This window comes from Bombina bombina, chromosome 3, assembly GCF_027579735.1.
Source record: "Bombina bombina isolate aBomBom1 chromosome 3, aBomBom1.pri, whole genome shotgun sequence".
Lineage (NCBI taxonomy): Eukaryota > Metazoa > Chordata > Amphibia > Anura > Bombinatoridae > Bombina > Bombina bombina.
Genome location: NC_069501.1, coordinates 361173461 through 361201244, shown reverse-complemented (window position 1 = coordinate 361201244; position 27784 = coordinate 361173461). Strand labels below are relative to the sequence as shown.

Below are 27784 nucleotides of genomic sequence, written 5' to 3'. Positions count from 1 at the left end.
TTATCTCCTTAAAAAAAAAAAAAAAAAAAGGAGGAAGGAACTTGCAAAACCAAGTTTGGCTAGTTTCACCTTTCCAAGCTGTAGGAGATAATGTAGAGGAACTAACAAAAAGACAGGGATGAGAAATCTGTATAGCCTCATGCTGTCAACAAATTCTATCATGACTGCACATGAAGTCCATACCAAAACTAAACATACAGATGGTCAGGGTTTTGTGCCTCCTAGTAAACTGAATCAAATGATTGTTAAAGTTTACAACTCATTGTGTAGAAGTGTGAAAATATTACAATGATAAAACTTGTAAACTGATGCAACAATGGTGAGGTAATTGTCTTGAACATTTATTTCTCTTTGGTCAATATGTAATAGCCCAAGAGGAAGCTCTTTAATATTGGAACGGGTACTACCCAGTAATAGTGGACCCTTCCTTTTCAGCTCAAAAATCAATCGTCCAAGGGAGACAATTGGAATGAAAAAGTAAACACAAAAAAAGAAGTGTGACCCTCTCTTAGCTCTGAATGAAGAAGAAAAAGAGAATAAGTAAGCCTAAAGGTCTTCTTACAGTATACATTTTTTGTAAAGTATTAGGATTTGCTAGGAAAAGTTTGTATCTGTATGTTTTTATCATGCCTGAGTCACTATAAACAAATACTCAAGTTGCCAGAGCTACAGAATTTGGCATTACTTTACAAATAAATAATAAATTTACAACAATATCATGGATAATATTTCATGTTTATGTACCCATAGTAAAAATCAATAAGCTTTTCTTAGGAGATTTAAGGCATGGATCACCCAAAGTCTCCTAAACTACAGGTAGTCAGAATATAGGTTCCACTTAATCTAAGGCCTGGACACAGGTGTTATGGTCAACCCCCTTTAAAAATTTACTGTAAATGCAGGAATAGTCATCTAACGTTGTACACTTTAATCCATATTAAAGATAAATACCATTTATATTACAATAAATTGATTTTATCACGTTTGTCAGTATTGGTGGGTATATAGCCATGCGCCTTCCTGGATTGTGTATAAACTAGAAATTAGATAGATCAGGACTAATAAAAGTACCAGAGACATATGGACATGAGGTAGATGGAAATAAATAACCGCAGAGGGAGATGAACTCAGTGAGTCACTGTGTTTAAAACCAGAATGCAGCAGACTATTGACAATCCTGCTTGATCTTGTGTAGAACTACATGTACAATGACAATTGGAGGGAAAATGTAGGCTAAGGCATAGGGATAGTATGTGCCCCATTAAAGGTCAAGAGTATTTATAGTTTTAGAACCACACAGAGAAACAATTAAGTTTTTTATAAAAGCCAGGAGACCGAGTAGAAAGCCTCTCTGGCAAGCAGAAGGTTAAAAGAACCACCATAGTGTCTGAGTTAGCCACTTCCAATTGTCTAGCCATGGAATTTGGACTGCCAAGAGAGCTGGAATATGTGATTACACCAAGATCAGGATCTGAGACTTCAGGCTAATCTGATGGAACTGACTGATTGTACCAGCTCAGAAAAGCCTGAGTGTGCATCTTGCCAATGACATAGGACAAAACAGATCACCCTAAGCTAAGGTACATTAATGGGGAGAAGCACTTCTCTAGAGGACCATATTACTTGCACTACGTGGTCATCAGACTGGTCCTAATTTGGATGTTGGAGGCAGAAACCTGTAGTAAGTCATATCATACCATCATGTGAAGGAGTCACACTCTTAAGATATAAGGACAATGAGAAGGAGATTGGCTAATTTCAGGTAGTAGTAAGAATAAAGGAAAATGAGAAGACCTCTAAGGTGAAACATCAAATACCTGGATAGAGGAAAGTTAATGGAAGAAAAAGAAAATTCATACAAACAGTCATGAGTTCTCTTCTACCTTTAGGCGTTGTCACAATGAACGTAAGATAAAATTACATTTTTGGAGTTCCTGGTAAAATTCTATGTGTCTAGAGTAATGGCAAACAAATGTCCAATACGCTCTAAAACCCATTACCCCATAGTGAACTGTAAAAACTGGGAGAATAGCGAGAGGTGGGCAGGATTTGCCCATTTGATATTTTCAAAAAAAAGTTTAAAAACAGGAAGAAAAAATATAAATAAATGCACATGATTTAACACAGGCACAGTGATCCCACTAATATAAACTCATAGTTAAAATAATAAATAAAATAATTTATATATGTATGGTCAATATATAGAAAATTGTGTCTTTCTTTATAGACCGGGTCAAAAAGTTAGTATATCACTTTAAATTATATGACCCTGATATAGACACTCATGCATGTGTTCATAAACAGGTTTACATTTTGCATTTATAACAGTTATAAAGTAGAAATATAGTAGAAAATGTTAAAGTACACTGTAATTTGTCACCTGCCACAGCAGTTCACTTAGAACAGTAGAAGAAAACTGTGGATTTTCCCAACAACAAAACCGAAGTAGTTTGATAGTTTCTTCTGAATTGCTGCAGTCCTCAATTATTTTCTTCACATAACTAGTTTTTACAAACAGCAATTCTGCCACATTCTGCTGGAGTGGCATTATAGGTTGAGATAAATTAGGATCTCCATAGGGGTTTGAAAGTGGTGGGTTACCTGTAATACAACATATAAAAAGTCAATAAAATTAGCTTTAAATTTGGAAGATCAGCGCATAAAAAAAAAAAAAAAAAAGAAAAAAAAAATTTATGCTTAACTGATAAATTTATTTCTTTTTGGATACGATGAGTCAACGGATTTCATCCTTACTTCTGAGATATCGCCTCCTGGTCAGCAGGAAGAGGCAAAGAGCACCACAGCAGAGCTGTATAAATAGCTCCTCGCTTCCCTCCCACTCCAGTCATTCGACCGAAGTTAGGAAGAGAAAGGAAAAGCCAAGGTGCAGAGGTGTCTGAAGTTTAACAAAAACAAATAATAATAATAACCTGTCTCATAGAACAGGGCGGGCCGTGGACTCATCGTATCCAAAAAAGAAATAAATTTATCAGGTAAGCATAAATTTTGTTTTCTTTTTTAAGATGCGATGAGTCCACGGATTTCATCCTTACTTGTGGGATACAATACCAAAGCTATAGTACACGGATGAAACGGGAGGGACAAGACAGGGAACCTAAACGGAAGGCACCACTGCTTGAAGAACTTTCCTCCCAAAAGCAGCCTCAGCAGAGGCAAAAGTATCAAATTTGGAAAATTTGGAAAAAGTGTGAAGAGACGACCAAGTTGCAGTTTTGCAAATCTGCTCAACAGAAGCATCATTTTTGAACGCCCATGAGAAAGCCACAGCCCTAGTAGAATGAGCCGTAATTCGCTCAGGAGGCTGCTGTCCAGCAGTCTCATATGCAAAACGGATGATACTCCTCAGCCAAAAAGAAAGAGGTAGCCGTAGCTTTCTGACCCCTACGTTTCCCTGAAAAAACAATTAAAGAAGACGATTGTCGAAAATCCTTAGTTGCTTGTAAATAAAACTTTAAAGCATGGACTAGGTCTAAATTATGTAACAGTCCAAGAAGAATGAGCCGTAATTCTTTCAGGAGGCTGCTGTCCAGCAGTCTCATATGCCAGGCGGATGATACTTCTCAGCCAAAAAGAAAGAGAGGTAGCCATAGCTTTCTGACCCCTTCTCCAATCCTTCTTGGAGAAAGGACAAAATCCTAGGAATTCTAACCCTACTCCATGAGTAGTCCTTGGAATCACACCAATAAAGATATTTACGCCCTATCTTATGATACATTTTCCTAGTAACAGCCTTACGTGCCTCAATTAAGTTATCTATGACCGAATCAGAAAACCCTTGCTTAGATAAAATTGAGCGTTCAATCTCCAAGCAGTCAGCTGCAGATTAACTAGATTCGGATGGTGGAAGGGACCTTGAATAAGAAGGTCTTTCCTCAATGGGAGCTTCCACGGTGGCTGAGAGGACATGTCCACCAGATTCGTATACCAAATCCTGCAAGGCCACGCAGGAGCAATGAGAATTACCGACGCCCTCTCCTGTTTGACTCGAGCAATCACCCTGGGAAGAAGAGCAAACGGAGGAAATACATAAGCTAGGCTGAAAATCCAAGGCACTGCTAGGGCATCTATCAGCTCCGCCTGGGGATCCCTGGACCTGGGCCGTATCTTGGAAGCTTGGCATTCTGACGAGATGCCATGAGATCCAACTCTGGCCTGCCCCATCTGAGAATCAGACTGGAAAATATCTCTGGATGGAGTTCCCATTCCCCCGGATGAAATGTCTGCCTCCCAGTTTTCCACCCCTGGGATGTAGATCGCTGACAGATGGCAGGAGTGAGACTCTGCCCACTGTATGATCTTGGCTACTTCTGTCATCGCTAAGGAACTCCTTGTTCCTCCCTGATGATTGATGTAAGCTACCTTCGTTATGTTTTCCGACTGAAATCTGATGAATTGGGCTGAAACCAACTGAGGTCAAGCCCGAAGAGCATTGAATATTGCTTTTAACTCCAAGATATTGATGGGAAGTAGAGACTCCGCCGGAGTCCATACACCCTCAGCCTTTAGGGAGTTCCAAACTGCTCCCCAACCTAACAGACTGGCATCCGTTGTCACTATCACCAATGAAGGTCTGCGGAAGCATGACCCCTGAGACAGATGATCCCAGTGACAACCACCATAGAAGAGAATCCCTTGTCTCTTGATCTAGAAATATTAGAGGAGACAGATCTGTATAATCTCCATTACACTGCCTGAGCATGCTCAATTGCAGGGGTCTGAGATGAAACCGTGCAAACTGAACAATGTCCATTGCCGCCACCATTAATCCGATTACCTCCATGCACTGAGCCACTGAAGGATGAGGATTGGACTGAATGGCTCGACATGCATTCAGAATTTTTAACTTTCTGACCTCTGTCAGAAAAAACTAAATTTATGCTTACCTGATAAATTATTTTCTTTTACGATATGACGAGTCCACGGATTTCATCCTTACTTGTGGGATATTAACCTCCTGCTAACAGGAAGTGGCAAAGAGCACCACAGCAGAGCTGTATATATAGCCACTCCCCTTCCCCTCCACCCTCAGTCATTCGGCCAAAGGTATAGGAAGAGAAAAAGGAAAGGCTAAAAAGGTGCAGAGGTGACTGAAGTTTACAAAAAATATAAAGGAAAACTGTCTTAAAAAGAACAGGGTGGGCCGTGGACTCGTCATATCGTAAAAGAAAATAATTTATCAGGTAAGCATATATTTAGTTTTCTTTTACAAAGATATAGCGAGTCCACAGATTTCATCCTTACTTGTGGGAAACCAATACCAAAGCAATAGGACACGGATGAAAGGGAGGGACAAGACAGGAACCTAAATGGAAGGCACCACTGCTTGAAGAACCTTTCTCCCAAAGATAGCCTCAGAAGAAGCAAAAGTATCAAATTTGGAAAATTTGGAAAAAGTGTGAAGGGACGACCAAGTCGCAGCCTTAAAAATCGGTTCCACAGATGCATCGTTTTTAAAAGCCCATGTGGAAGCCACAGCCCTAGAAGAATGAGCCGTAATTCTTTCAGGAGGCTGCTGTCCAGCAGTCTCATATGCCAGGCGGATGATACTTCTCAGCCAAAAAGAAAGAGAGGTAGCCATAGCTTTCTGACCCCTACGCTTTCCAGAACAAACAATGAATAATGAATATGATTGACGGAAATCCTTAGTTGCCTGTAAGTAAAACTTTAAGGCACGGACCACGTCCAAGTTATGTAACAGACGCTCCTTCTTAGGAGGAGGATTAGGACACAAGGAAGGAACAACAATTTCCTGATTAATATTCTTATTCGAAACAACCTTAGGAAGGAACCCAGGTTTGGTACGTAAAAACCACCTTATTAGAATGAAATATGAAATAAGATGAATCACACTGTAATGCTGAAAGCTCAGAAACTCTTCAAGCAGAAGAAATAGCAACCAAAAACAGAACTTTCCAAGATAAAAGTTTAATATCTATGGAATGCATAGGTTCAAACGGAACCCCTTGCAGAACTCGAAGAACTAAATTCAAACTCCAGGGAGGAGTAATAGGTCTAAATACAGGCTTAATTCTAGATAGAGCCTGACAAAAAGACTGAACATCTGATACATTTGCCAAACGTTCGTGAAACAGAATTGACAAAGCTGAAATTTGTCCCTTTAAGGAACTTGCTGATAACCCTTTCTGCAAATCCTTCTTGGAGAAAAGACAAAATCCTAGGAATCCTAACTTTACTCCATGAGTAACCCTTGGATTCACACCAAAAAGATATTTACGCCATATCTTATGATAGATTTTTCTAGTGACAGGCTTTCTAGCCTGTATCAAAATATTGATAACTGAACCAGAGAATCCTTGCTTTGATAAAATCAAGCGTTCAATCTCCACACAGTCAGTTGCAGAGAAATTAGATTTGGATGTTGGAAAGGACCTTGAATGAAAAGGTCCTGTCTCAACGGAAGTTTCCACGGTGGTAGAGAGGACATGTTCACTAGATTTGCATACCAAGTCCTGCGTAGCCACGCAGGTGCTATCAGGATCACTGAAGCTCTCTCCTGTTTGATTCGAGCAATCACGCGTGGGAGGAGAGGAAACGGCGGAAACACACAAGCTAGGCTGAACAACCAAGGAACTGCCAAGGCATCTATCAGTTCGGCCTGAGGATCCCTTTACCGGGATCCGCATCTTGGAAGCTTGGCATTCTGACGAGATGCCATCAAAACCAATTCCGGGTCTGCCCCATCTGAGAATCAATGAGGCAAACACCTCCGGGTGAAGTTCCCACTCCCCTGGATGAAAAGTCTGTCGACTTAGAAAATCTGCTTCCCAGAACTCTACCCCTGGGATGTAGATCGCTGACAGATGACAAGAGTGGGCCTCTGCCCAACTGATTATCTTGGATATTTCTATCATCGCTAAGGAACTCCTTGTTCCCCCCTGATGATTAACATATGCCACAGTCGTTCTGTTGTCCAACTGGAATCTGATGAATTTGGCCGAAGCCAACTGAGGCCCCGCCTGAAGCGCATTGAATATTGCTCTCAGTTCCAGAATATTGATTGGAAGTAGAGACTCCACCTGAGTCCAAACACCCTGAGCCTTCAGGGAGTTCCAAACTGCACCCCAGCCCAGAAGGCTGGCATCTGTTGTCACTATCACCCACGAGGGTCTGCGGAAACAAGTCCCCTGGGACAGATGACCTGGCGACAATCACCAAAGAAGAGAGTTTCTGGTCTCTTGATCCAGAATTATCTTTGGAGATAAATCTGCACAATCCCCATTCCACTGACCGAGCATGCACAGTTGCAGTGGTCTGAGATGAAAGCGAGCAAACTGAACGATGTCCATTGCCGCTACCATTAATCTGATTACCTCCATACACTGAGCCACTGATGACCAAGGAATAGACAGAAGTGCTCGGCAAGTATTAGAAATCTTTGATTTTCTGACCTCCGTCAGAAATACTTTCATGGCTACTGAGTCTATCAGAGTTCCCAGAAAAGGAACCCTTGTCTGTGGAACAAGTGAACTCTTCTCTATGTTCACCTTCCAGCTGTGAATTCTCAGAAAAGACAACACTGTGTCTGTGTGAGATTTTGTCAGATGATATATTAACGCCTGAATCAGAATATCGTCCAGATAAGGCACCACCGATATCCCTTGCGGTTTGAGAACCGCCAAAAGAGACCCTAGAACCTTTGTGAAGATTCTGGGTGCTGTGGCCAACCCGAAAGGAAGAGCCACGAACTGATAATGTTTGTCCAAGAAGGCAAACCTTAGAAACCGATGATGATCTTTGTGGATTGGAATATGAAGGTAAGCATCCTTCAAATCCACGGTAGTCATATATTGACCCTCCTGGATCATTGGCAAAATCGTTCGAATTGTCTCCATCTTGAATGATGGAACTCTTAGAAATTTGTTTAGACACTTGAGGTCCAAAATGGGTCTGAACGTTCCCTCTTTTTTGGGGACCACAAATAGGTTTGAGTAAAACCCCTGTCCCTGTTCCAATTTTGGAACAGGACAGATTACTAGCATAGTAAAAAGGTCTTTTACACAGCGTAAAAACGCCTCTCTTTTTATCTGGTTTGCAGATAATTTTGAAAGATGAAATCGCCCTCTTGGGAGAAATCCTTGAATTCCAATTGATAACCGTGGGTCACTATTTCAAGTGCCCAGGAATTCTGAACATCACTTGCCCAAGCCTGAGCAAAGAAAGAAAGTCTGCCCCTATTAGATCCGGTCCCGGATCGGGGGCCACCCCTTCATGCTGCTTTGTGGAAGAAGAAGCAGCGGGGGGTCCTCCTTTAAAGTTCCGAAAGGAACAAAAATTATTCTGTTTACCCTTCATTTTAACCGACCTATCCTGAGGTAGGGCATGGCCCTTACCTCCTGTAATATCAGAAATTATCTCCTTCAATTCTGGCCCAAAAAGGGTCTTACCTTTAAAGGGAATAGCTAAAAGCTTATGTTTTGATGACACATCAGCAGACCAAGATTACAATGCTCTACGTGCTAAAACAGCAAATCCTAATTTTTTTTTTTTTTTTTTGCAGCTAATTTAGTAATTTGAAAAGCGGCATCAGTAATAAAAGAATTAGCTATCTTAAGAGCCTTAATTCTATCTAGAATGTCATCTAATGGAGTCTCAACCTTAAGAGACTCTTCTAGAGCCTCAAACCAAAAAGCTGCTGCAGTAGTTACTGGAACAATGCAAGCTGTAGGTTGTAAAAGAAATCCCTGATTAACAAATAATTTCTTTAGTAGACCCTCTAATTTCTTATCCATAGGATCCTTGAAAGCACAATTATCCTCAATGGGTATAGTAGTACGCTTAGCTAGGGAAGATATAGCTCCCTCTACCTTAGGGACCGCTTGCCATGGTATCTGATATAGGAAACATTTTCTTAAAATTAGGAGGGGGAGAAAAACTGTATAGTTTCCAAAATTCTCTTAGGAACCGGAAAAACATCAGTGTAAGTAGGAACTTCCAAATATTTATCCATTTTACACAATTTCTCTGGAGGAATCACAATAGGATCACAATCATCCAGAGTCGCTAAAACCTCCCTAAGCAACAGGCAGAGGTGATCAAGCTTAAATTTAAATGACATAGCATCCGAATCTGTCTGAGGCAAAACATTCCCTGAATCAGAAATTTCACTCTCAGACAGTAATTCCGTAATCCCCAACTCAGAGCACTGTGAGGAAACATCGGAAATAGCTAATAAAGCATCAGAGGATTCAGTATTTGGGGAGAATTGGATGGCATATCCTGATTCTCTTCAGACTGAGAATCATCCCATGGCACACTTATTTTATTTAAAATATGCTTTTTACATTGTAAAGCCCTTTCAGTAAAAAAGTTACACAATGTTAGAGGGGGTTGCACAATAGCTTCTAAACACATAGAAAAATGAGAAACCTCAATGCCTGACATGTTAAACAGATTAGTAATACCACAAAAGTCGTTTAAACACTCATTTATAGCATAAAATAAACATTAGAAAAAACGTGTACTGTGCCTTCAAGAAAAGAAAAAATGAACAATTTTTCAAAAATGCACAAAAAACGTTAAATTATTCCCAAATTTAACTTAATATCGTTGGTTAATCCAAAAATTACTGCACCCAGAAGCAAGGGCAGAAATAAGGCTTTAGAAGTACTTATATCAACATATAGTCAAAAGATAGATAAAAATACACTCTGCACCTCGCCACAGCTCTGCTGTGGCGCCTACCTGCCCCCAGGGTACTCAAATCAAGTTTCCAACCCTTCAGACCAGCTACACAGTCCAGGAGCCACCGAGTTACTGTTTGCTGCTGCTAAGCTTGAAGAAATTGCGCCAAAATAGGCTCCAGGGTTAAGGTCAAAAGTTGGAGTAGGCCTAAACACCACCGCATGGAAATGCAGTTTTGCACTAAAGTAAAAATACACACACAATATAACCCTCAAGCATAAAACCAATAAGTTTTAAGTGCCAAAAATAAAAAAACATAAAACATCATTTTTAACATTGTCTCCCATGTCACATAATGCCCAAATATCAACTAATGATAAATATAAAATAGGGACTCCAGTAACACCCCTCTTATTAAAATAGGTTTTACTGCTTACCCCATTCCCATACAGGGAAATAATGTCAGCCAGTTCTGATACACCAAGTCTCCACAGAAAAAAAGGCTGCACATACCTTAATGCTGCTTGTAGCATGAAACCAGTCTCCACAATGAAGATGTCTCATGGTTACCTTCAGAAGTCTTGTGGGAACCAGCGTGGATCTTAGTTACAAATGCTAAGATCATCAAACCTCAGGGCAGAAATCTTCTTCCATATCCCCCTGAGGAAAATAGTACGCACCGGTACCATTTAAAATAAAAAACTTCTTGATTGAAGAAACTAAAACTAACACCTCACTTTACCATGTCTTCCTAGTATAACACAGGCAAAGAGAATGACTGAGGGTGGAGGGGAAGGGGAGGGGCTAGGCTATATATACAGCTCTGCTGTGGTGCTCTTTGCCACTTCCTGTTAGCAGGAGGTTAATATCCCACAAGTAAGGATGAAATCCGTGAACTCGTCATATCTTTGTAAGGGCACCCTTGTCTGAGGAACTAACAAACTCTTTTCTAGGTTTACCTTCCACCTGTGGGTTCTTAGGAAGGAAAGCACAATGTCGGTATGGGACCTTGCCAGTTGAAATGTTGACGCCTGGATCAGAATATCGTCCAGATAAGGCGCCACTGCAATGCCCCGCGGCCGTAGAACCGCCAGTAAAGACCCCAGAATCTTTGTGAAGATTCTGGGTGCTGTGGCTAGACAGAAAGGAAGAGCCACAAACTGAAAGTGCTTGTCCAGAAACACAAAACTCAGGAACTTGAAATGATTTCTGTGGATGGGAACATGAAGGTATGCATCCTTTAGATCCAATGTTGCCATAAATTGACCCTCCTGGACCAATGGAAGAATGGTACGAATAGTTTCCATCTTGAAAGATGGAACTCTGAGAAACTTGTTTAGACTCTTGAGATCTAAGATAGGTCTGAAAGTTCCCTCTTTTTTGGGAACTACAAACAGATTTGAATAAAACCCCTGTCCCTGAATTGGAGCGGGACAAATTATTCCCATGGAGAAGAGGTCTTTTACACAGCGTAAGAACGCCTCTCTTTTTTTCTGGTCTACAGATAATCGAGAAAGAAGAAACCTTCCTCTGGGGCAAGAATTTCTGAATTCCAGCTTGTATCCCTGAGACACTATATCTATTGCCCAGGGATCCTAAACATCTCTCATCCAAGCCTGGATGAAAAAAGTCAGTCTGCCCCCTACTAAATCCGGTCCCGGATCGGGGGCCAACCCTTCATGCTGACTTGGGGCCAACAGCAGGTTTCTTGGGTTGTTTACCCTTGTTCCAAGATTGATTAGGCCTCCAGGTAGACTTGGTTTGCAAATAGTTCCCTTCCTGTTTAGAGGAAGAGGGGATACCTTTGAAATTTCGAAAGGAACGAAAATTACTCTGTCTACCTCTCTGTTTGGATTTCTTATCCTGAGGGAGGAGATGAACCCTTGCCTCCCGTTATGTCAGAAATAATTTCTTTTAAGTCAGGTCCGAACAGGGTCTTCCCCTTGTAAGGAATAGCTAAAAGCTTAGACTTTGACGACACATCCGCAGACCAAGATTTTAACCATAAGGCTCTGTGTGGAGTACCGCAAGGCTCTGTTCTCGGTCCCCTTCTCTTCTCAATCTACGCGTCATCACTAGGTTCCCTAATAAAGTCCCATGGTTTACAATATCATTTGTATGCCGACGACACCCAAATCTACTTCTCTGCACCAGAACTTTCTCCTTCCTTGCTAACCCGTGTCACTAACTGTCTTTCTCACATCTCCAACTGGATGTCCTCTCACTACCTCAAGCTAAATCTCTCCAAAACTGAGCTCCTTATTTTCCCCCCTTCTTCAAAACTCTCCACCCCCAATCTCTCTATAACTGTCGACAACTCCATCATTACCCCTACCCCGCATGCCCGATGTCTCGGGGTCACATTTGACTCAGATCTTTCTTTCACTCCTCACATTCAGACTTTGGCTAAAGCCTGCCGCTTCCACCTTAAAAACATCTCTAAAATTAGACACTTCCTTACACAAGACACAACTAAGATTTTAATCCACTCTCTCATCCTCTCCCGTCTCGATTACTGCAACTCTGTCCTCTCTGGTCTCCCCACCTACCGCTTAGCTCCTTTACAATCCCTAATGAATGCCTCTGCCAGACTCATCTTCCTTACAAGTCGCTCTTCATCTGCTGCACCTCTCTGCCAATCTCTTCACTGGCTTCCTCTTGCCTCTAGGATCAAACACAAAATTCTCACTCTGACATACAAAGCCCTCAACTGCACTGCTCCCCCCTATATCTCTGATCTTGTCTCAAGATACTCTCCTTCCCGTCCCCTTCGCTCTGCTCAAGACCTCCTACTCTCCTCCTCTCTTGTCACCTCATCACACTCCCGTTTACGGGACTTCTCCAGACTGGCTCCCATCTTGTGGAACTCTCTGCCTCGCTCCACAAGACTCTCTTCTAGTTTTAAAAGCTTCAAGTGCTCCCTAAAGACTCTACTGTTCAGGGATGCATACAACCTACGCTAACCTTACTTTATACCAGTTCGTCTCCTCCATTGCTATCCAGTTATCCCCCCCTAGCATGTAAGCTTAAGAGTCCAGCTGTTTGTTGATCACCTTCTCAAGAGCTGACTACAACAGTGCAACTCTTGGCAGGGCCCTCTACCCATTTGATCCCTATAACTGTTTTTTTTTTTTTTTTTTTTTTTTGTACTCCGCCTTTGTTAATAGCGCTGCGGAATCTGTTGGCGCTCTACAAATAACCGATAATAATAATAATAATAATAAGATGGAGAACCCCGAACTCTTGGCCGCCAGTTTGGTAATCTGCAGAGAAGCATCTGTAATAAAGGAATTAGCAAATTTAAGAGCTTTAATCCTATCCTGTATCTCTTCCAAAGAAGTCTCAACTTTAAGAGACTCTTCTAGAGCATCAAACCAATAAGCCGCCGCATTTGTAACCGTAACAATGCAGGCTGCCGGTTGTAAAAGAAACCCCTGAGGAACATAGATTTTCTTAAGTAGACCCTCTAATTTCTTATCCATAGAGTCTTTAAAAGCACAACTATCCTCAATAGGAATAGTAGTACGTTTAGCCAAGGTGGATATAGCTCCTTCCACCCTAGGAATCGCCTGCCAAGAGTCCCTGATAGCGTCAGCTATAGGGTACATTTTCCTAAAAATAGGAGGAGAGAAGGGTATACCTGGCCTCTCCCATTCCTTAGCAATAATTTCTGAAGTTCTTTTAGGAACTGGAAAAACATCAGAATAAGAAGGGACTTCAAGATATCTGTCCAGCTTACTCAATTTTTCTGGAGGAACTACAATAGAATCGCAGTCATCCAAAGTAACTAAAACCTCCCTCAATAACAGTCGGAGGTGTTCAAGTTTAAACCTGAAAGAAACCACTTCTGAATCTGTCACTGGCAAGACATTTCCTGAATCAGAAAGTTCACCTTCAGACAGAACCCCCATACCCTCTAATTCAGAGCCCTGGGAGGGTACATCAGATATTGCCATCAGAAGCTGTATTGACCATGTGGTTTTCTTTCCTCTTACGCTTGCCCTGAAATACAGGAAAAGCAGATAACGCCTCTGAAAGAGTAGAAGACATAACTGAAGCTATGTCTTTTAAAGTGATTACAGCAGAAGCTGCAGCAGTACTTGGCTCCTCTTGAGCGGGCGTTAAGGGCTGCGACGCTTGGGGTGAAAGTTGTGACACTCTGAATTTCATCAGTAAGAGAAACATCCATTTTTGGAAATTTTTTATCAAAGAAAATCTGCTCTCTAAATTGTAATGCCCTCTCAGTACATGAGGGACAAAAAGTAACAGGGGGTTCCACATTGGCATTCAAACACACGGAACATGTTACACTTTGCAGACTATCCATGATTAAACAAAATTTAACAAAATTTGGCCGTGTGTCTTTAAATATAAAAAAGAAAATTTAAACAGTACTGTATCTTAAAATTTAAACAAGCAATCTAACTGATAGGCAGAAAACAGAATTTATGCTTACCTGATAAATTACTTTCTCTTGTGGTGTATCCAGTCCACGGATTCATCCTTTACTTGTGGAATATTCTCCTTCCCAACAGGAAGTGGCAAAGAGAGCACACAGCAGAGCTGTCCATATAGCTCCCCCTCTAGCTCCACCCCCCAGTCATTCGACCGAAGGTTAGAAAGAAAAAGGAGAAACCATAGGGTGCAGTGGTGACTGTAGTTTAAAAATAAAAACCACCTGTCTTAAATTGACAGGGCGGGCCGTGGACTGGATACACCACATGAGAAAGTAATTTATCAGGTAAGCATAAATTCTGTTTTCTCTTGTAAGGTGTATCCAGTCCACGGATTCATCCTTTACTTGTGGGATACCAATACCAAAGCTTTAGGACACGGATGAAGGGAGGGAACAAGACAGGTACCTTAAACGGAAGGCACCACTGCTTGTAAAACCTTTCTCCCAAAAATAGCCTCCGAAGAAGCAAAAGTTTCGAATTTGGAAAATTTGGAAAAAGTATGCAGCGAAGACCAAGTCGCTGCCTTACAAATCTGTTCAACAGAAGCCTCATTTTTAAAAGCCCATGTGGAAGCCACTGCTCTGGTAGAATGAGCAGTAATTGTTTCAGGAGGCTGCTGGCCAGCAGTCTCATAGGCCAAACGGATGATGCTTTTCAGCCAAAAGGAAAGAGAGGTAGCGGTCGCCTTCTGACCTCTCCTCTTACCAGAATAGATAACAAACAAAGAAGTTGTTTGTCTGAAATCCTTAGTTGCTTGTAAATAAAACTTTAAAGCACGAACCACATCAAGATTGTGTAACAGACGTTCCTTCTTCGACGAAGGATAAGGACACAGAGAAGGAACAATTTCCTGGTTAATATTCTTATTAGACAAAACCTTAGGAAAAAAAACGGGTTTGGTACGCAAAACTACCTTATCTGCATGGAACACCAGGTAAGGTGAATCACACTGTAAAGCAGATAACTCCGAAACTCTTCGAGCAGAAGAGATAGCTACCAAAAAAAAAAAACTTTCCAAGATAACAGTTTAATATCTATGGAATGTAAGGGTTCAAATGGAACCCCTTGCAGAACGGAAAGAACTAAATTCAGACTCAGGTCAATAACAGGCTTGATTCTGACTAAAGCCTGACTAAACGCTTGGACGTCTGGTACCTCTGCCAGACGTTTGTGTAAAAGAATAGACTAAGCAGATATCTGTCCCTTTAAGGAACTAGCTGATAATCCTTTCTCCTATCCTTCTTGGAGAAAAGACAAAATCCTGGGAATCCTAACCTTACACCATGAGTAACCCTTGGATTCGCACCAAAAAAGATATTTTCGCCAAATCTTATGGTAGATTTTCCTGTTGACAGGCTTTCTAGCCTGAATCAGGGTATCAATAACCGACTCAGAGAAACCACGCTTTGATAGAACTAGGCGTTCAATCTCCAAGCAGTCAGACGCAGAGAAATTAGATTTGGATGTTTGAAAGGACCCTGTATTAGAAGGTCCTGTCTCATTGGCAGTGTACATGGTGGCACAGATGACATGTCAACTAGGTCTGCATACCAAGTCCTGCGTGGCCACGCAGGCGCTATTAGAATCACCGAAGCCCTCTCCTGCTTGATTCTGGCAACCAGACGAGGTAGGAGAGGAAACGGTGGAAAAACATAGGTCAGATTGAAGGACCAAGGCGCTGCTAGAGCATCTATCAGCACCGCCTGGGGATCCCGGGACCTGGACCCGTAAAGAGGAAGCTTGGTGTTCTGACGGGACACCATCAGATCCAATTCTGGAGTGCCCCATAGCTGAGTCAGCTGGGCAAATACATCCGGGTGGAGTTCCCACTCCCCCGGGTGAAAAGTCTGATGACTTAGAAAATCCGCCTCCCAGTTGTCTATTCCTGGGATGTGAATTGCTGAGAGGTGGCAAGAGTGATCCTCCGCCCACCTGATTTTGGTTACTTCCATCATTGCTAAGGAACTCCTTGTTCCTCCTTGATGATTGACATAAGCTACAGTTGTAATGTTGTCCGACTGAAATCTGATGAATTTGGCCGCAGCTAGCTGAGGCCATGCCTGAAGCGCGTTGAATATCGCCCTCAGTTCCAGAATGTTTATCGGGAGAAGAGCTTCCCGAGACCATAAGCCCTGAGCTTTCAGGGAGTCCCAGACTGCACCCCAGCCCAACAGACTGGCGTCGGTCGTTACGATGATCCACTCTGGTCTGCGGAAACACATTCCCTGAGACAGGTGATCCTGAGACAACCACCAGAGAAGAGAATCTCTGGTCCCCTGGTCAGGGAGTCCCAGACTGCACCCCAGCCCAACAGACTGGCGTCGGTCGTTACGATGATCCACTCTGGTCTGCGGAAACACATTCCCTGAGACAGGTGATCCTGAGACAACCACCAGAGAAGAGAATCTCTGGTCCCCTGGTCCAACTGTATTTGAAGAGACAAATCTGCATAATCCCCATTCCACTGTTTGAGCATGCATAGTTGCAGTGGTCTGAGGTGTATCCGTGCAAAAGGGACTATGTCCATTGACGCTACCATTAGTCCGATTGTCTCCATGCACTGAGCTACAGATGGCCGAGAAATGGAATGAAGAGCTCGGCAAGTAGTTAAAGAGTTTTAACTTTCTGACCTCTGTCAGAAATATTTTCATTTCTACCGAGTCTATTAGTGTCCCTAAGAAGGGAACTCTTGTGAAGGGGGAGAGAGAACTCTTTTTGATGTTCACCTTCCACCCGTGAGACCTCAGAAAGGCCACTACAATTTCCGTGAGAGACTTGGCTCTTTGTAAAGTCGACGCCTGAATTAAGATGTCATCTAGATAAGGCGCCACTGCTATGCCCCGCGGTCTTAGAACCGCCAGGAGGGACCCTAGCACCTTTATGAAAATTCTGGGAGCAGTGGCCAACCCGAAAGGAAGAGCCACAAACTGATAATGCTTGTCCAGAAAGGCGAACCTGAGAAACTGGTGATGATCTTTGTGGATAGGAATGTGCAGATACGCATCCTTTAGATCCACGGTAGTCATATTGACCCTCCTGGATCATTGGTAAGATTGTCCGAATGGTCTCCATCTTGAATGATGGGACTCTGAGGAATTTGTTTAGAATTTTGAGATCCAGGATTGGTCTGAAAGTTCCTTCTTTCTTTGGAACCACAAACAGGTTTGAGTAAAAACCCAGCCCTTGTTCCGCAATTGGAACTGGGCAGATCACTCCCATTGTATGTAGGTCTTCTACACAGCGTAAGAACGCCTCTTTCTTTGTCTGGTCTGAAGACAGACGAGAATTCTAGAAGATATCCCTGGGATACAATCTCTAAGGCCCAGGGATCGTGAACATCTCTTGCCCAGGCCTGAGCGAAGAGAGAGAGTCTGCCCCCTACTAGATCCGGTCCCGGATCTGGGGCTACCCCATCATGCTGTCTTGGAGGCAGCTGCAGACTTCTTGGCCTGTGTACCCTTGTTCCAGACCTGGTAAGGTTTCAAGGCTGCCCTGGGTTGTGAAGCGTTACCCTCTTGCTTTGCAGGAGGGGAGGATGAAGCGAGACCGCTTCTGAAATTCCGAAAGGAACGAAAATTATTTTGTTTGTTCTTTGTCTTGAAGGACTTCTCCTGGGGGAGAGCATGGCCTTTTCCCCCAGTGATTTCTGAAATAATCTCTTTCAATTCAGGCCCGAAGAGGGTCTTTCCTTTGAAAGGGATGTTCAAGAGTTTGGATTTTGATGACACATCGGCCGACCAGGACTTTAACCATAGCGCCCTGCGCGCTAAAATGGCGAAACCTGAATTCTTTGCCGCTAACTTAGCTAGTTGGAAAGCGGCATCTGTGATAAAAGAATTAGCCAGCTTAAGAGCCTTAATTCTGTCCATAATGTCCTCATATGAGGTCTCCGTCTGGAGCGCATCTTCCATCGCCTCGAACCAGAAAGCAGCTGCAGTAGTTACAGGAACAATGCACGCAATAGGTTGGAGAAGAAAACCTTGTTGAACAAAAATGTTAAGTAAACCCTCTAATTTTTTATCCATAGGGTCTTTAAAAGCACAACTGTCTTCAATTGATATAGTTGTGCGTTTAGCAAGTGAAGAAACAGCCCCTTCCACCTTAGGGACCGTCTGCCACGAGTCCCGCATGGGGTCAGATATGGGGAACATTTTCTTAAAAACAGGAGGGGGAACAAACGGAATACCTGGTCTATCCCACTCCCTAGTAACGATATCCGCAATCCTCTTAGGGACCGGGAACACATCAGTGTAAACAGGAACTTCTAGGTACTTGTCCATTTTACACAATTTTTCTGGAACCACCAAAGGGTCGCAGTCATCCAGAGTAACTAATACCTCCCTGAGCAATAAGCAGAGGTGTTCTAGTTTAAATTTAAAAGCCAACGTATCTGAATCTGTCTGAGGAGCAACCTTTCCCGAATCGGAAATTTCTCCCTCAGACAGCCCATCCCTCGCCCCTACTTCAGAGCGTTGTGAGGGTATATCGGATACGGCTACTAAAGCGTCAGAATGCTCAGAATCTGTTCTTAAAACAGAGCTATCACGCTTTGCAGGTAACACGGGCAGTTTAGATAAAAACACTGAGAGGGTATTATTCATAACTGCCGCCAAGTCTTGTAAGGTAAAAGAGTTAGACGCACTAGAGGTGCTAGGCGTCGCTTGAGCGTGCGTAACTGGTTGTGACACTTGGGGAGAGGTTAACGGGCTAACCTCATTACCTTCTGCCTGAGAATCATCTTGGGCCACATTTTTAAGTGCAACAATATGTTCTTTAAAGTGTAAAGACATATCAGTACAAGTGGGACACATTCTGAGAGGGGGTTCCACCATGGCTTCTAAACACATTGAACAAGGATTTTCCTTGGTGTCAGACATGTCTAACAGACTAGTAGCAAGACAAACAGGCTTGGAAATCACTTTAATCAAGTATAAACACACTTTGAAAAAAACGTTACTGTACCTTTAAGAAATAAAAAAGGCACAGAATTTTACCAAACAGTGAAAAATGCAGCACACTTTTCAAACTTTTTACAGTTTGTACCTAAAGCATTAGTAAGATTGCACCACTAGCAATAAAAACGATGAACCCCTTAATGCCCAAACCGGATCGACAGTAAGCCAACAACCGGTTAAAAAAGCTTCAGCACGTTGCCACAGCTCTACTGTGGCCCTACCTGACCAGATTTGTGGGGAAAAAGCTTCTTATAGGCCCTCAAACTGCAGCAGGACCCTCCACGTGAAACAGCCTGAAAACTTATAGTCAAATAAACTGCGCATCTGAGGCGCGAAATTAGGCCCCTCCCACCTTACTCCGGTGCGGTGAGGCCTAAAGAAATACTCCTAAGTGTTTTAATAATAGCCATGTGGGTAACAACCCCTGAAAGAAACCCAAAGGAGCCTTCAAAGTGTCTCAAAACGATATTTTTCAGTAAAAAACGTTTGCCATTAAGTAGTGTCAACCAGCATAAACTAGCCCTGTTATGTAAGCTTGCAATTCCATACTTAGTCTCTGAATACAGCTTACCCTTCCCTCATGGGGATATTAACAGTCTTTTCTAGCATTATCACAGTCTTGTCTAGAAATAAATGACTGAACATACCTCATTGCAGCCTAACCTGCAAACCGTTCCCCCCAACTGAAGTTTTCTGTTACTCCTCAGTCCTTTGTGGGAACAGCAGTGGATTTTGGTTACAACATGCTAAAATCATCTTCTTCCCTGCAGAACTCTTCATCTCCTTTCTGCTAGAGAGTAAATAGTACACACCGGTACCATTTAAAATAACAAACTTTTGCTTGTAGATAATAAAAACTACAATTCTAACACCACATTCACTTTACCCTTCCGATTGCTTAGAGCCGGCAAAGAGAATGACTGGGGGGTGGAGCTAGAGGGGGAGCTATATGGACAGCTCTGCTGTGTGCTCTCTTTGCCACTTCCTGTTGGGAAGGAGAATATCCCACAAGTAAAGGATGAATCCGTGGACTGGATACACCTTACAAGAGAAATAAATATAGGCAAAAACAATTATAACATCACTAAACAGCACCTCTACGCCTCAACAGCTCTGCTGAGGCGCCTACCTGCCCCCACGTAACATCGTCCACTGCATCCAAGTCTCAGAACACCTAAGACCGCATCTACAATTGCGACATGCGAACTAAGCAACGTGCAGCAACCAGCTGAAAAACACATCTGAACCGAAGTCAGCCTGAAGCCAGGAATGAGATGCACAGCATCAAAAAAGCGTGCAAAGATAACCCCGCCCACACTCTAGCCTGTATCTGCATGGAAGCCTATGCGATCACCGGACTAAAGTAAAAAAACACAGCCTATTATTGGAATTATACCCCAAAGCATAAAATCCCCAGCGTCACATCCCACAGCACCACATAAATCGTCACAGTAAGGCTCTATAAATATTAAAATAGCCCCTGAACAAGTAACAAGGATAGCCCTCTTAAATAAAGGTCTATAAATCCCCCAACCTGAAAGGTAAAAAAAAAAAATACAGCATGCCTGAGGTAATGGATGTCCCAGAAAAAAAGCTGCACATACCTTGATGCTGAGCGACAGCATGAACAGTCCCACATAACAGGAGATCCTTCATCCTCCTGCAGATCTGTGAAGACATACTGGGTCTTAGATAATAATTGCTAAGGCCATAATCTGAAGGGCAGCATATAAAATAGGAGGCACAGTGAGAATAAAAGATCCCACCAGTTCCCAATGCTTTAAAGCCACCTGTAGCTTCTACACTAGAGACTGACAAGGAATATATGGCTACACCCTAAATAAAATAGCACTCACTGGTAACATTTAAAAAAATAAACTCTTGATTGAAGAATCTAAGCTAACACCTCACTTTACCTCTTCCTATCACTAACAAGGCAAAGAGAATGACTGGGGTGGGAGGGAAGGGAGGAGCTATTTATACAGCTCTGCTGTGGTGCTCTTTGCCTCCTCCTGCTGACCAGGAGGCGATATCCCACAAGTAAGGATGAAATCCGTGGACTCATCGTATCTTAAAAAAGAAATGTCATAAGGCTGTGATCCAATGCATTAATTTAAAAAGGTTACAGAAATGCTTAATGTTATAATAAAACGAATATAAAACAAAATTAAAAAGATATATAATTCATCCCTAAACGAATAACCTTCCTTAAAAAAAACAAAAAAAAAACAAAAAACATTTGTAGAAAAAAAGAGAGCCTTCAACAATACCTGTACACATTTGACTAAATAAATACATACAGGATATAGATAATAAAAAGCAGTATTAAACCTTTTTTATAATTACCATTTATTGAAGACTGCATACGCGATGATACATCGCAACAACGAATTAGCTGTGACACAACAGTGTACAATTTGCCTAATTCAGCATACTGGTATTTGATTGGAGGCCCAGGACCTTCATCCATTGCTACCAACATAAATGTTGCAGGCACATTGAGTTTTAGGAGCTGGGTCTTTTCTTGCATACCTAAGGAAAACAAAAATAAAATCAATTAGATGCAGACCTATAAAGTTCATCTATAGATTTAAGTTTCTAATTCTACTATTAAACATTAGACTGCAGAAGCTACATTAGAATTTTTGCTCAGATGTCAACATATGTTTTTATTATAGAACTACAATGTTATTAAAGGCTACTGGTTCCAGAATAAACTGGCACATACACATGTATGCTGTTGAACATGAGTAAAAAAAACAACAACATAATTTATGTAAGAACTTACCTGATAAATTCATTTATTTCATATTGGCAAGAGTCCATGAGCTAGTGACATATGGGATATACAATCCTACCAGGAGGGGCAAAGTTTCCCAAACCTCAAAATGCCTATAAATACACCCCTCACCACACCCACAATTCAGTTTAACGAATAGCCAAGCAGTGGGGTGATAAAGAAAGGAGTAGAAAGCATCAACAAAGGAAATTTGGAAATAATTGTGCTTTATACAAAAAATCATAACCACCATAAAAAAGGGTGGGCCTCATGGACTCTTGCCAATATGAAAGAAATGAATTTATCAGGTAAGTTCTTACATAAATTATGTTTTCTTTCATGTAATTGGCAAGAGTCCATGAGCTAGTGACATATGGGATATCAATACCCAAGATGTGGAGTCTTCCACTCAAGAGTCACTAGAGAGGGAGGGAATAAAAATAAAAACAGCCATATTCCGCTGAAAAAATTAATCCACAACCCAAAAAAAAAAAGTTTATTTCATTTTTGAAAGAAAAAAACTTAAAACAAAAGCAGAAGAATCAAACTGAAACAGCTGCCTGAAGAACTTTTCTACCAAAAACTGCTTCCGAAGAAGCAAATACATCAAAACGGTAGAATTTAGTAAATGTATGTAAAGAGGACCAAGTCGCCGCTTTACAAATCTGATCAACTGAAGCTTCATTCTTAAAAGCCCACGAAGTGGAGACTGATCTAGTAGAATGAGCTGTAATTCTCACACTCCAAATAAGCTTGATGAATCAAAAGTTTCAACCAAGAAGCCAAGGAAATAGCAGAAGCCTTCTGACCTTTCCTAGGACCAGAAAATAAAACAGACTGGAAGTCTTCCTGAAATCTTTAGTAGCTTCCACATATTTCAAAGCTCTTACTACATCCAAAGAATGTAAGGATCTTTCCAAAGAATTCTTAGGATTAGGACACAAGGAAGGGACAACAATTTCTCTATTAATGTTGTTAGAATTCACAACCTTAGGTAAAAATTGAAAAGAAGTCCGCAAAACTGCCTTATCCTGATGAAAAATCAGAAAAGGAGACTCACAAGAAAGAGCAGATAACTCAGAAACTCTTCTAGCAGAAGAGATAGCCAAAAGGAACAACAATTTCAAAGAAAGTAGTTTAATGTCCAAAGAATGCATAGGCTCAAATGGAGGAGCCTGTAAAGCCTTCAAAACCAAATTAAGACTCCAAGGAGGAAAAATTGATTTAATGACAGGCTTAATAGGAAACTAAAGCCTGTACAAAACAGTGAATATCAGGAAGTATAGCAATCTTTCTGTGAAATAAAACAGAAAGAGCGGAGATTTGACCTTTCAAGGAACTTGCAGACAAACCCTTATCCAAACCATCCTGAAGGAACTGTAAAATTCTAGGAATTCTAAAAGAATGCCAGGAGAATTTATGAGAAGAACACCATGAAATGTAAGTCTTCCAAACTCTATAATAAATCTTTCTAGAGATTACGAGCTTGTAACATAGTATTAATCACTGAGTCGGAGAAACCTCTATGACTTCGAACTAAGCATTCAATTTCCATATCTTCAAATTTAATGATTTGAGATCCTGATGGAAAAACGGACCTTGAGATAGTAGGTCCGGCCGTAACGGAAGTGGCCAAGGCGGGCAACTGGAGATCCAAACCAGATCCGCATACCAAAACCTGTGTGGCCATGCTGGAGCCACCAGCAACATAAAAGACTGTTCCATGATGATTTTGGAGATCACTCTTGGAAGGAGAACTAGAGGCGGGAAGATGTAAGCAGGATGATAACACCAAGGAAGTGTCAGTGCATCCACTGCTTCCGCCTGAACATCCCTGGACCTGGACAGGTATCTGGGAAGTTTCTTGTTTAGATGAGAGGCCATGAGATCTATCTCTGGAAGACCCCACATCCGAACAATCTGAGAAAACACATCTGGATGGAGAGACCACTCCCCTGGATGTAAAGTCTGGCGGCTGAGATAATCCACCTCCCAATTGTCTACACCTGGGATATGCACTGCAGAGATTAGACAGGAGCTGGATTCCGCCAAAGCAAGTATCCGAGATACTTCTTTCATAGCTTGGGGACTGAGTCCCACCCTGATGATTGACATAAGCCACAGTTGTGATATTGTCTGTCTGAAAACAAATGAACGGTTCTCTCTTTAGCAGAGGCCAAAACTGAAGAGCCCTGAGAATTGCACGGAGTTCTAAAATATTTATTGGTAATCTCGCCTCTTGAGATTTCCAAACCCCTTGTGCTGTCAGAGATCCCCAAACAGCTCCCCAACCTGAAAGACTCGCATCTGTTGAGATCACAGTCCAGGTTGGCCGAACAAAAGAAGCCCCTTGAACCAAACGATGGTGATCTATCCACCATGTCAGAGAGTGTCGTACAATGGGATTCAAGGATATTAATTGTGATATATTTGTATAATCCCTGCACCATTGATTCAGCATGCAAAGCTGTAGAGGTCTCATGTGAAAACGAGCAAAGGGGATCGCGTCCGATGCTGCAGTCATGAGACCTAAAACTTCCATGCACATAGACACTGAAGGGAATGACTGAGACTGAAGGTGCCGGCAGGCTGCGACCAATTTTAAACGTCTCTTGTCTGTTAGAGACAGAGTCATGGACACTGAATCTATCTGGAAGCCTTAAAAGGTGACCCTTGTCTGAGGAATCAAGAAACTTTTTGGTAAATTGATCCTCCAAACATGTTTCCGAAGAAACAGCACTAGTTGATTTGTGTGAGATTCTGCAGTATGTAAAGACTGAGCTAGTACCAAGATATCGTCCAAATAAGGAAACACCGCAATACCCTGTTCTCTGATTACAGATAGTAGGGCACACAGAACCTTTGAAAAGATTCTTGGAGCTGTTGCTAGGCCAAATGGAAGAGCAACACATTGGTAATGCTTGTCTAGAAAAAAGAGAATCTCAGAAACTGTTCTGGATGAATCAGAATATGAAGGTATGCATCCTGCAAGTCTATTGTGGACATATGTCCTTGCTGAACAAAAGGCAGAATAGTCCTTACAGTCACCATCTTGAAAGTTGGTACTCATACATAACGATTCAAAATTTTCAGATCCAGAACTGGTCTGAATAAATTTTCTTTCTTTGGTACAATGAATAGGTTTGAATAAAACCCCAAACCTTGTTCTTGAGGAGGAACTGGCATGATTACCCCTGAAGACTCCAGGTCTGAAACACACTTCAGAAAAGCCTGAGCTTTTACTGGATTTACAGGGATGCGTGAGAGAAAAAATCTTCTCACAGGAGGTCTTACTTTGAATCCTATTCGATACCCCTGAGAGACAATGCTCTGAATCCAATTATTTTGGACAGATTTTATCCAAAAATCCTTGAAAAACCTTTATCTGCCCCCTACCAGCTGAGCTGGAATGAGGGCCGCACCTTCATGCGGACTTAGGGGCTGACTTTGGTTTCCTAAATGGCTTGGATTTATTCCAATTTGAGGAAGGCTTCCAATTGGAAGCAGATTCCTTGGGGGGAGGATTGGGTTTTTGATCCTTATTCTGACGAAAGGAACGAAAACGGTTAGAAGCCTTAGATTAACCCTTAGGTTTTTTATCCTGAGGCAAAAAAACTGCTTTTCCCCCAGTGATAGTTGAAATAATAGAATCCAACTGAAACCAAATAAATTATTACCTTGGAAAGAAAGAGATAGTAATCTAGATTTAGATGTCATATCAGCATTCCAAGACTTAAGCCACAAAGCTCTTCTAGCTACAGCTAAAGACATGGATCTAACATCAATTTTGATAATATCAAAAATGGCATCACAAATAAAATGATTAGCATGTTGCAGTAAGCGAATAATGCTAGATATGTCAGAATCCAATTCATGTTGCGCTAAATTTTTCAACCAGAAAGTTGATGCAGCCGCAACATCAGCCAAAGAAATAGCAGGTCTGAGAAGATGACCTGAATATAAATAGGCCTTCCTTAGATAAGATTCAAGCTTCCTATCTAAAGGATCCTTAAAGGAAGTACTATCTTCCATAGGAATAGTGGTACGTTTAGCAAGAGTAGAAATAGCCCCATCAACTTTGGGGAATTTTTCCCAAAACTCTATAGATTTTACTGGTAAAGGATACAATTTTTTAAACCTTGAAGAAGGAATAAAAGAAGTACCTGGCTTATTCCATTCCCTAGAAATCATATCAGAAATAGGCTCAGGAATGGGAAAAACCCCTGGAGAAACCACAGGAGGTTTAAAAACAGCATTTAAATGCTTATTAGACTGAACGTCAATAGGACTGGTTACCTCAATATCCAAAGTAATTAACACTTCTCTTAATAAAGAACACATATACTCTATTTTAAATAAATAAGTAGATTTGTCAGTGTCAATGTCTGAGGAAGGATCTTCTGAATCAGATAGATCCTCATCAGAAGAGGATAAATTATTATGTTGTTGGTCATTTGAAATTTCATCAGCTAAATGAGAAGTTTTAAAAGACCTTTTAAGTTTATTAGAAGGTGGAAATGCAGACAAAGCTTTCATAATAGAATCAGAAACAAATTCTTTAAAATTTACAGGTATATCATGCACATTAGAAGTTGAAGGAACTGCAACTGGCAATGTACTATTACTGATGGAAACACTATCTGCATGTAAAAGTTTATCATGACAACTATTACAAATGACATTTGGTGGAATAATTTCTACAATTTTACAACAAATGCACTTAGCTTTGGTAGAACCGATGTCGGGCAGCAATGTTCCAGCAGAAACTTCTGAGGCAGGATCAGATTGGGACATCTTGCACAATGTAAGAGAAAAAACAACATATAAAGCAAAATTATCTATTTCCTTATATGACAGTTTCAGGAATGGGAAAAAATGCAATAGCATAGGCCTCTGATAGCAAAAAGCAAGAGGCAAACATACAAGAAGTATTGAAATAATGAAAAAAATTAACTGGAAATGACACACTCGCGTCACTAATGACGCCGCTGTGTGAAAGGTCTCTGCGTCCTGTATGACGCCGGAAATGACGAAGTTGCGTCATAAATGTCTTTTTTTGCGCCAAGAACGACGCAATAAAGTTTAGCATTTGACGCACTCGCGGGCCTAATACCCGCAATAGCAAGAAGTAGTCAATTGAAAAAAAAGACTAAACCCCAGGTAAGAAATACATTTCTTAAAATGTTTAAATTCCACAAATATGAAACTGACAGTCTGCTGAAGGAAATACATGAACCTCACTCATGGCAAATATAAGTACAATACATATATTTAGAACTTTATATAAATGCATAAAGTGCCAAACCATAGCTGAGGTGTCTTAAGTAATAAAAAACATACTTACCAAAAGACACCCATCCACATATAGCAGATAGCCAAACCAGTACTAAAACAGTTATTAGTAGTGGTAATGGTAAATTGAGAGTATATAGTCTATCTGAAAAGGGAGGTAGGAGATGAATCTCTACGAACGATAACAGAGAACCTATGAAATAGACCCCCGTTAGGGAAATCATCGTATTCAAATAAGTGATACGTCCCTCTGACATTCACTGTACTCTGAGAGGAATCAGGCTTCAACAATGCTGAGAAGCGCATATCAACGTAAAAATCTTAGCACAAACTTACTTCACCACCTCCATAGGAGGCAAAGTTTGTAAAACTGAATTGTGGGTGTGGTGACGGGTGTATTTATAGGCATTTTGAGGTTTGGGAAACTTTGCCCCTCCTGGTAGGATTGTATATCCCATATGTCACTAGCTCATGGACTCTTGCAATTACATGAAAGAAAGAAGTATTTTCTTACTACTAGTAATAGTTTGTTTTTTTGTAGTATTTTTATAGATCATGGAAGGATAAAGTTGGACGCACCTTTGTGCGTCTTCCTTTGTCAATGCTGACAAGATATCCAAGACCTAAAACATATACTG

The 27784-nt window shown here is 41.4% G+C and overlaps 1 protein-coding gene across 1 annotated transcript in view; it reads right to left on the bottom strand.

The window, feature by feature from the left end:
- Nucleotides 1–27784, bottom strand: part of USP9X (ubiquitin specific peptidase 9 X-linked) — a gene marked incomplete in the record, with an annotated part of 1177890 nt that overhangs the window by 29373 nt on the left and 1120733 nt on the right. Inside the window, 2 exon segments of the mRNA XM_053706481.1 lie at nucleotides 2381–2601; nucleotides 21422–21607. Of these exon segments, the coding sequence (XP_053562456.1) occupies nucleotides 2381–2601; nucleotides 21422–21607 (407 nt within the window).